This window comes from Glycine max, chromosome 17, assembly GCF_000004515.6.
Source record: "Glycine max cultivar Williams 82 chromosome 17, Glycine_max_v4.0, whole genome shotgun sequence".
NCBI lineage: Eukaryota > Viridiplantae > Streptophyta > Magnoliopsida > Fabales > Fabaceae > Glycine > Glycine max.
The window spans coordinates 38,362,218-38,372,551 of NC_038253.2; the positions used below are offsets into that span (position 1 = coordinate 38,362,218).

General features: G+C 29.3%; 2 protein-coding genes across 6 annotated transcripts; one reads left to right on the plus strand and one right to left on the minus strand.

Annotated features, from left to right (window-relative positions):
* Window positions 1–1,763: 1,763 nt before the first annotated feature.
* On the plus strand, window positions 1,764–5,504 carry LOC100779664 (transmembrane protein 222-like). Of its 3 annotated transcripts, none has more exons than NM_001254084.2 (4): window positions 1,949–2,081; window positions 3,577–3,660; window positions 3,752–4,126; window positions 4,949–5,458. In NM_001254084.2, the coding sequence occupies exons 3-4, from the start codon at window positions 3,842–3,844 to the stop codon at window positions 5,369–5,371; spliced, it is 708 nt and encodes a 235-aa protein (NP_001241013.1). In that variant the 5' UTR covers window positions 1,949–2,081; window positions 3,577–3,660; window positions 3,752–3,841; the 3' UTR covers window positions 5,372–5,458. The 3 variants fall into 3 exon arrangements, with proteins under 3 accessions (XP_006600164.1, NP_001241013.1, XP_006600163.1); XM_006600100.4 differs by lacking the exon at window positions 1,949–2,081 and adding an exon at window positions 2,120–3,401 and having other exon boundaries at window positions 4,949–5,504; XM_006600101.3 differs by lacking the exon at window positions 3,577–3,660 and having other exon boundaries at window positions 1,764–2,081; window positions 4,949–5,504.
* A 1,350-nt stretch (window positions 5,505–6,854) lies between these two features.
* Window positions 6,855–9,547, minus strand: LOC100780200 (uncharacterized). Of its 3 annotated transcripts, none has more exons than XM_006601173.4 (6): window positions 9,194–9,547; window positions 8,996–9,066; window positions 8,850–8,908; window positions 7,750–8,223; window positions 7,409–7,499; window positions 6,855–7,100 (listed from the first exon to the last, which is right to left on the minus strand). In XM_006601173.4, the coding sequence occupies exons 1-6, from the start codon at window positions 9,333–9,335 to the stop codon at window positions 7,014–7,016; spliced, it is 924 nt and encodes a 307-aa protein (XP_006601236.1). In that variant the 5' UTR covers window positions 9,336–9,547; the 3' UTR covers window positions 6,855–7,013. The 3 variants fall into 3 exon arrangements, with proteins under 3 accessions (XP_006601236.1, XP_003550275.1, XP_006601237.1); XM_003550227.4 differs by having other exon boundaries at window positions 8,850–8,911; XM_006601174.3 differs by lacking the exon at window positions 7,409–7,499 and having other exon boundaries at window positions 8,850–8,911.
* Window positions 9,548–10,334: the final 787 nt, after the last annotated feature.

The following is a 10,334-nucleotide window of genomic DNA, read 5'->3' on the forward strand; positions in this document are numbered from 1 at the left end:
TACATCATCGCTTTATTGATTTTTCTCTTTTTCTTTGCATCTCTTAATTCTCATTATATTTTCATTTTTTTCCTTTTCTTTGTTTTTTTTTAAAACGGAGTGCATACATCTCAAACGATATTAAACAATATTTTTTCCTTTTTTTTGTATTTTTTTATAAATTATATTACGATAAGTTAGTTACAGATTATTTATTAATATTTTTATAATTAATTATAATTGATAATATTATTTATATTTTAATGATAATGATTAAAATAAAATTAAAATTAAAATATAAAATATAAGACTAAAAAAATTAGTTTCAAATTATAAGAACTAAAAAAAAATTAAAATACAAATAATAATAACTAAAAAAATCACTTTCAAATCATAAGAAAAAAAAATTAAAATATAAATCATAAAAACTAAAATAACTAATTCATAAAACAAATCAAACAAGTAATTAAAACATTTTTTAATAACATTAGATTGGGAGAAGGAAAAAAAAAGTGATTGCCTATATGCACTCCTACCACAGTTCCACCCGTACTGAGAGATAACCGGCGGTGACCATTTTGGGTGACGTGTCAAGCTCACACATTATGCAAATTAACAGTTTTTTTTTTTTAAGGAAAACAAACGATAATTAAACAGGTTTTTTTTTATCATTCTAACCCAATTTATTTTATATATAATTAATAACTAGGTTAAGGAATATAAATCGATATTAATTATGTCCATTGTTGTTAGTAAAATAATTAAACATGTTAAAACAAAACAAAAAGACAATATTGTAGGTATTATTTTCAGTTAAAGTTAATATTTTATTTCAATAATTACTATCAATTTAAATCATTAAAATTGAGATAGAATATTAACATTAATTATAATAACATGCATAATATATAATATTATATATATAAATTTTGTAAAAAATAAATATATATATTTTTTTATTTTGATAAACATAATTTCACTTTTTTTTTAAATATTTCATACACGACACATATTTAATTATACTTCATTAATAATATTAAGAATCATAATGTTTTTTTTTTCTTTTGCGTAAATATTAAAGAAAGGCACGTATTTAGGTTATCAAATCAATAATAATTGAGTGAATACAACGTAAAAAGTAAATAATATATGTAACCACAATATATTTTTTAATCACAAAAACGTTATGATAAATTTGATGCTTTTTACTATAATTATCTTATAAATCATACAATAATATTTTTTTATTAATTTATAGTGCAAGACATTTTGAATAACCTATATAAAAACTACAATATCAAGTTAGTGTAGAAGAATTAATCTTCTATAAAGTTAAAAAAATTGTAAACATCAAAATTTAAATTATATAAAAAATAAAATAAAATAAACCATACTTTCATATACTAATAATAATAATAATTTTTAAAAAATAATAATAAGACTTAAATATCTTTTTAATTTTTATAATTTAATATTTTTTTAGTTCTTATAATTTTTTTATTTTATTTCTTATATAATTTTGTTAAAAATATTATTTAAAGTAGTTTGAAAATTAAATATAAAACAAACATGTACTAAAAAAGTATTTTATAAGAACAAAAATAAAATAAACACAAAATTCTAAAACAAAATATCTTTAAATCAAATAATCTATTAAGAGTCCTATTTAGTATTTATTGCATCTTTCCTTTGAAAAAAGAAATGCAACAACTCCAGAGACATGGTAGGGGCCCACCATGAAAGATAAAAATGAAAAATCAGGGAAGGGTTCATGCACCTTTCCCATTTCCAGTCTCTTGCTTCTGTTCCAAAACAACCAGAGACTCAGATTTTCCCAAATGAAACAAACAATAATTAAAAGCAACATAATAAAAAAAATCCATTGCATCTAATTATTATATTTCCAAAAAGAGAATAGCTTGTGGACTTTGTGAAGCAATATTAATTATGATTTTTATTTTTCCTAAGTGGCTTCACCCCCTGAATAAATCACACGCCATTGCAATGACCCCCAACGACAACTTCAACTTCTCTTCTGCATCTTCAAACACCCTTGTGGCTTTTCTAAGTGTTGTGATTCTTTGTTTCACCTTTTTCTTCAGGTAAGGATTGGGGGCACCTCAGTTCTGTTCAGACAGTGATGTGTCTTTTTGTTTTTCTGACATGTTATGCAAATGATGAACTGTTATATATATATATATATATATATATATATATATATATATCTCCAATGTGAGTATTCATACAAATAAAATGGGGCATTAAAATGCTACCCCCTTTAGCTGAAAGAACTTTTTTTTTTCTTTTTCTGTTTCCTCTTTTTATATTTTTGGGGGCTAAAGTTAATTGCTTGCATGAATAAAGGATTCTGTGACCAATTAGTGTGTAATTGAGTGCATCTCTCTCTCTCTCATCTCTATGGTCTTCTCTGTTGGTGTTGTAATTGGCTTTCTGCTTGAATCTATGGTTTGACACTGTTGTTTTATGTTTTACATTTTCTTGTATGGTGGGAAGGGGGCATGGGCATCCATTCTATCAAAATTTATCTGTGAACTGGACTGTTCAATGTAAACCTCTTGTGGTGTCAGTGCAAGAATGCTCTTAAGGGGCTAATTAATTTCCAGCATTGAGTAGAATAAGCACATTTTTTTTTATTGCTAATAATTTCATTTGTGCTATTTAGGAGAATGATATTTTGAAATATTTTGGGGTACTTTTTTGTACTATGAATACTCATTGTCTGCTTAGGTTATTTTTATAATTGTGTCCTTTCCTAAGTTGCTAGATCAAATGTGGGAAGGGAAACAATAACCTATTAAAGTAAATATTGTTTATGTAATTGGACCAAAAATGATGGCGACTTTTAATATTAAAGGAACAAGTTTAAACTAACTAGATGCACCTATTCATTGAACAGGAATGGGAACTTTTATTTTTAAGATTGTAATATTAAATTTTATGAAAAAACCAAATTAGTTATTTTTTTACAGCATCTTAGATATAAATTTGTTGTAGCAATATATGCAAATAAGCTCAAAATATATGAAGCAGGAGAGTTATTTAGCTTATTAATGAAAAATAATTACAGAATTGATAATATGGAAAAGTAGATTTGTATTTTCAAAAGATCTTAGTTTTTGTCTTTTCACTTGATTGTTGGTCCATCAAAAGAAGGTTGCTCCATGTGAGCTGTTTTGTAAGAATGTTTTTTATCCCCAACCTTGATTCTTACAGATTTGATTCATAAAGCAATTGACAATGTTGTGGTATCTTAATACGTTGCAATTATATATCATTGAAGACAGCAAATAGACAAATAAGTAGATAAATAGGTTGGTGGCACGGATGGAGGTAGGTAGTTGAAGTGATTGAAACTAAATCTACCACTGTGAGTTGTACGATGAGATGGCATGAAGAGTCAGGTAAGGAAGAATTAATGTGGCACACTTAGGAAGAATCAGTGGCCAAAATTTCTTTATCTTTGTCCTTGTGAATTCTCCTGAGGAAACATTTATACTGTGCAAGCATAGATTTGGTTGGTGTTTATGCTCTGAGCTTTATATTATATCTGATGTTGCCTTATTTTATGTGCTACAGGTCCTAAAGCATACTTGTGATTCCCTCCATTATTTACCTTTGAGATTTAGAAAGTAGTTAGTCATACACCCAATTCTAAATTAGGTATTTGTGCCATAAAGTCTGTCATTGCTGAATAAATTTTTATCAAATTGGTGAAGGATTAACTTTCTCACTTGATCTTTTCATTGTACAGAGTTGGGATGTCTGGAGTAGTAGTTTGATACAGTGATGCATCTCCACAGATATTTGAGTAAAGCTATATGCCGTGCCCTAGATTTTTACTATGTACTTAAATGCAAGTTATGACGTTGAGCATTCACATTCTACACAAAGAATACAGCATGAGCTGTGGCCTCTAGATCCAATTGATCCAAAGAAGGCAAAGTTTCCATGTTGTTTGGTTTGGAATCCACTTCCTGTGGTGTCATGGTTGGCTCCCTTCATTGGTCATGTTGGCATTTGCAGGGAGGATGGAGTTGTTTTAGATTTTTCAGGATCATATCTTGTGAATGTTGATGATTTTGCATTTGGTCCAGTGGCAAGATACTTGCAACTCGATCATAGACAGGTACTGTTTCTCAGATTCACTATCTAAATCTCTTGTTGCCTTCTTTCTTACAGATTGTTCTCATTCATGCTAGCATACCATTCACAAATGCATGCATGCTTTGCAATTTGCAAAACAGTTTTATACCAAATTCAACTAACTTTAGTTTTTGGTTGGTGACGGGATTTCAAGGGACTACAGAACTTTTATGGCCAAAATGTAGTCAAGTGTGAAACTATAAGGTGAAACATTGATGTATTGGGAAAACACCATAACTAACTGTGATGTTGACGATTATGTCCTTGTTGGAAATAGGTTGCATTTGCACCTACAGGGCTCTCAAGTCAAAACCTACAAGTCATGTCCCCCATTTGTATCTTAGAGGTTTCACCTTGAGATATATAAATCTTTTAGTTTAAATAAGAAATTCCTTACCTTTTACTTTTCCATATATCAAATTGAATCTGTTTTTTATTTTACCCTTTTTCCCCTCATAGGGACTCACTTATATTTGAAATTGCCTTTTCTTAATAGATAGATCTCTTAAGATGCTAATTCAAATCAGCACACTAAGTCTGCTAAATTCGAACAGTTGTGTTTGTTACCACCCAACAATTTCAGATTATTGACACCCCATTTGGGCCCTAATTTAATACGGTGATATGACCTTGATTTTGGAAAAGTAATTCAGTTATAGATGTGTTGACATTTTTATCCATAGAATAATCCATTTGCCAAGCTCTCCCTTTCTCTCCACCCCTTAAAATTTTGTTTGGTGTCAATTTTAATTCTTTAAAAGTATAAACTCTTATTTGACATGCTGTGTAACCTGAGATGTTGCAGTGTTGCTTCCCTCCTAACCTATCTGCGCATACATGCAAGCATGGTTACCTGCATGCTGAGTATGGTACTGCAATCACATGGGACCATGCATTACAGACAAGTTTGCTGTATTTTGAGAACAAAACTCACAACCTTTTCACTTGCAACTGCCACTCGTTTGTCGCGAACTGTCTGAATCGACTGTGTTATGGTGGATCAATGAGTTGGAATATGGTGAATGTAGGAGCTTTGGTACTATTCAAGGGGCACTGGGTTGATTTCAGGTCAATTGTAAGGTCTTTCTTGCCTTTTATTGTGGTTGTTTGCTTAGGTGTTTTTATGGTTGGATGGCCCTTCTTACTTGGGCTACTATCCTTCTCTTTACTCTTAATAGGGTGGTTTATATTGGGTACTTACCTATTTAGAAACTTATTAGAGTGCTAAAATGGTCTGTTGAGTTGAAAGATGGTCATGATTTGTGTTCCCTCTTCACCAAATAACAAGTTTAAATGTTGTTATTTGAACAAGAAATAGTTATCTCTTATGGAAAGTTAATGAAATAACTTTTAAAAGTGTACTTTGAGGCCTCATTAGACCGTGCATTATGCAATTGCATTGCCTTGTTGGTGAAACTGTTCTAGTTGCAGATTCTCTCATGTTTCTTTCAAGCATTGAGATGAAAAGATGGGAAGACGTTTATCAAATAGTATTGTTTTGGGAAATAATGTGAAGAATGTACTCCAATTAAGAATTTGAAAGCAATGAGAACTCATTCAAGATTGAACGGTACACATTGTTTTTATTTTATTATTTCTAGACAACCAGCTAATATCGAACCCTATTTTATGCTTGTTCAATAATAAATGGCTACAACAGTGTAATGTTAAAATATAAAAACTTAGTACCTTCCTTTGTTGTTTAAAATGATCATATTCTAATTCAGAAAATGATGGATGGTACAAAAACGAAAAATTGATCCGCTTAAAAATTATGCCCATAACATACCAGTAAATGGAAAAAAAATTATGCCCATAACGTAAATGGTGAAAACTTGACACATGATTAGCTAATTTTGACTATTTAAGAGTTCAATTTTTATATATTTTTGGTTAGATATTTTTGCAATGTTAATCAATAATCAATAAAATATTATTAGAGGGATTAATTTTAAAATAATTATTACAAAATTTAATAAAGTTAAAATATAGCGACATGTAACTAAAAAAAGTTCAAAATATAATAACAATGTAAAATTTTATATTGTCAGTATATTTTTAATTAAATTCAAGTTATACTTATAATATAACTTAATATTTTATTAAGTAATTTTATCCTAGAACTTTAGAAGTTCACATTTTATATATATTATATTTATGAAATTTAAAATTATTTAATATTTCAATAACATACTGTAACATAAAAATAAAAATTATTATATTTTCACTAGAGTCTAATTTTGATAAAAAAAATTAATTTAACACACATTTAAAGTAATTTATAACTATAATTGAATTAATAAAAATCACATTTCATAAATTATTAATGATATAAAAATGAATATGATTTTCATAATTTTCATTAACATAAACCGATGTTCGATATTAGTTTTATTTTAATTTCAACCATGCATTACGATTGTATAATAAAAACTAGTTCTTCTTAAGTCTTAATCATACATTCTTTTTAAATTGTGCACTAAAAACCTATTGAACCATAAAAGAAATTGGGCTTGTGTTGTGTGGAAGACAATGTACATAGAAAAATAGCTACTGAGGAGTACTTATATCCGTGGCATGTCTTGATATTGAAACGATATGGTAAAAAATTCAAGAGATGTTTTACTATACAAGAAAGGACTACCAAATATAAATTTCTGATCTTTGCTTACGAGAAACATTACCAAGAAAAGAGTTTAAGTAGATAGGTGTACCCTTCAATCATCAAAATCTTATTTATTACATGATGGAACAGAGTATATACTTTAGTTTAGAGTCCGAAGAAAACATGTTAATCAGAAATTTTAAATAGCTCTGCTGCCATGGCAAGAGGCCAACAAAAAGTTGAAAAGAAAAAGGAAAAAAAAAAATCAGGCTCCATACTTGGGAGCTTTCCAAAGCTTAAAGGCTATCTCATGCAAGAACCTATCTGCTGGTATTGTAAGATTTCCACCATGCTGCATTACAAGAAAACAAAAAAGAAGCAAAGATTATACAGTAACCAAGAATTACAGTATAACTTAAATGGATAACAAGCCAAGGAAAATTCCATAACAGCTAGCACTCAAACCATGATTTTACAAAAACTGCAAACACTTACAATCACAGAATCAAATATGTTGATGAATAACATGAAGGTTTTAAATATTGAAGTATGGAAAGTTGTGTACACTGAACATCATTCAGAACCACACATAGAAACACTAATTGGAATAAATCATTACTAAATTGTTAATAAAACCTAAAGTAAAATCTTGAAACAAACCTCCATAAAATCTTCAAAAGAAAATCTCTCTGCATTATCCTTGCGAGTCACCGCAGATTGCCATTGAGCAATTAACATGGGAGAATAATGTCTGTATCATTTGATATGGAGATAAATATTCAAGACAATCCAAAGAGAAAGCAAAGATTACTAATCTTCAAATACTATAACTTAGGAAGTGTTTGGTGGACGTGTGCGTATCATAACATGAGCTCTATATAAAAGAACATGACAAGGGGGTAAAAGATTTCTCCATTCTTTAAAGGATAGAACCAAGGATAACAAACAAAAAATGAATTTTCTATTTTATTCTATCTATGCGCTAAAGCTACTTTAATTACCTTACATCCTTTCGAGGAATTCCTCCCTTCATAGTGTAACTTTGGAGAGGATAAAGCATTGAAAGATGAGAGTTCTTCTCATCTACCCTCTTTAACACAGAAAACTTAGAATCATCAGCCTCTAAGACATTGCCATAGCTCATGACAACGGATAAGTGCAGACGTGAACTGATGTCAGATCCAGGTTGTGCTTGACTCATTACCCCTCCAACCAAGGCATCCATATACCCCACATCAGCAGCAACCACTTTTTGTTCACCAGCTCCAATGTGAAAGAAAACAAGATCAAAGTGGTCACTGTCCAGCACCTTCCCTTCTTTAAAGCCAAGAAACTTGAGCAGCTCAAGGGCCACAACCTCAGCAGAACCTCCTCCCACTAACTCATCCAATTTAAGAACACTAAATCCAAGTTTGGCACTAAAAGACTTCAAGCTTGAATTGTTGGTCAAAATAGCAGCTTTCATTCCGATAAACCTGTATTGAAAATGAAATCCTTTATTTAAATCAATAATTTGGTCCTTACAGGTGACACTCATTTAAGAATCAGTCCCTAGTGAAAAAACTTTAGTACCTGTAAGTCCTTAATTAGTACAAATTGGTCCTTGTTGTTCCTATGTTTCTTAAGTATTATTAGTCCCTTAAAAACTTAACTTTTAGTCCTTATAAGTATAAGGACTAAAACTTACTCTTTTTTTCCTATACTTGAATGAGTGTCACCTATAAAGATCAAGACCCTGTTTGGATAACTTTCTCAATAAGCACTTATAAAAGAAGAAAACAAAAAGATAAAATAAGTTAAGTTTCTTTTATAAGTTAAGCTAAATTCAACTTATTCACTTCAACTTTTATAGAAACTCTCTCACTTAACTTTTCCACAAGCTCATTGTAACTTATTCATAAGCTAATTTTAACTTACAGGAAAAATTTAATTCATTTTACTTATTTTCTTCTCCTATAAATGCTATAGAGATGTTTATCCATACATGGCCCAAATGATTATAAATGCTATAGAGAATTTTATCTAAACATATCAAATGATTAATTTAATCTCTACAAACAACAAAATGGAAAATGGAAAACAAACAAATAAAAGAGAATACCTATCAGGCAAGGTTTGTTTTGGTGGATCCTCTTGGTTGTCACGATCACTGATTTGCCCCTTCTAACAAGAAATAACAAAAAATCACCAATGATAAGATAGAAAAAAATAAAATAAAAAACTTGAGCATATGGGTTTCACTCTCACCATATTTGAATAAGTGTGGCATGCATCCAGCAGCACTGCAAATTCTCTAACTGTCCTCTCATCCTCGCTTTCTGAAAACTACATATTCAAGTGAATTTGAATCCGGCAGGGGCACAAATGGGAAAAAATAATAATTGAGAAGCGTGTGTTAGACATTATTACAAACACAAAGGGGTCATGGATTGAGAAGAAGGGAACCTGATGGGGGAGAATTTGGGAGACTCAAAAAACCGCAGGAAGATAGAGAAGCGAGAGAGTGAAAGTGGGAGTGCGATGAATCGATGGAACGAGCTAACCCATCACCGAATAAGACCAGGGATCGGCTTGGCTTATCGGCCATTGCTTATTCAGCTTTTGGGTTTTTCACAATTTTGGAATCAGATGCAGAGAGTGTAGAGATTGTTTGGCGAATATGATGCTACGTTGTAACGAAGACCTTTGTTTATAAATAGGAATTCTCTGACACGTTCTTTTGCGGTTTAATTATTTATTTTTCTAAGGTTCAGCTTAGTTTTCTCATTATTGTTCAATCTAATACAAAGGATTAAATATATGATGTAAGGTTGCGTTGAGAAAGATGTATTTAATGGAACAATCTATATTCATTCGATTTCTATACTATATAATTTTTTGGGCTAACAAAAGTCTCTTATTATAAACGGAATTAGTCATTCACTGAGTGGTTAGAAAATATTCATATTCTCTTACTTGATAAAAAATATGATTTAATATAAACTATTGATTCAATTAAAATAAGACTCAAATTTAATTTCTTGAAACAAAATCTTGAATTCAAGCTTTATAATAATTAAAAATGAAAATTCTATTCTAGATCATCAGTCAAATTTTTTCAGCAAAGATTATTAATTGACAAAGTCAGTATATACTTTAAACTTAACAAAAAAAATAATTTAATAATGTTTATCATTTTTAAAAATGGTTCAATTAGATTTAAAAGTTTTAATTAGATCTCTTATTGTTTAAAATGTGTTTAACTTAATCTTATTTAAACCTGTCAAATTTTTTAAATAAAAAATCTAATTGAACTTATTTTAAAAAAATAAAAAAATTAATTGAACCTTTAGAAAATAAACTTAATTGAATTATTAAATCTAATTAAAATTTCAAAAAATAAGAGAGGTAATTAAATATTAAAAGTAAATTAGATAATCAAAATAATAATTAAATCTTCTTCGCCTTCTTTCTTTATTATTATGTTATCTCAATTTTTTTTATTAAAATTATGTGTTAGCAAAATATATATTTAGTCACTAAGGATATTTTTATGACTGGTTAGGGATCTATTTGGTAAAAGACAAAAAAAAGTTTAACTAAGTTT

Bases quoted from the DNA above. Each gene is read 5' to 3' on its own strand.
- LOC100780200 (XM_003550227.4), bottom strand. From the start codon at position 9,335: ATGGCCGATAAGCCAAGCCGATCCCTGGTCTTATTCGGTGATGGGTTA. The intron at 8,912-8,995 runs GTGAGAGTGAAA...ATTTCTTGTTAG, and splicing joins GCCACACTTATTCAAATATG to AAGGGGCAAATCAGTGATCG. The intron at 8,224-8,849 runs GTATTCTCTTTT...TTTTCAATACAG, and splicing joins AAACAAACCTTGCCTGATAG to GTTTATCGGAATGAAAGCTG.
- LOC100779664 (XM_006600101.3), top strand. From the start codon at position 3,842: ATGTACTTAAATGCAAGTTATGACGTTGAGCATTCACATTCTACACAA. The intron at 4,127-4,948 runs GTACTGTTTCTC...GAGATGTTGCAG, and splicing joins TGCAACTCGATCATAGACAG to TGTTGCTTCCCTCCTAACCT.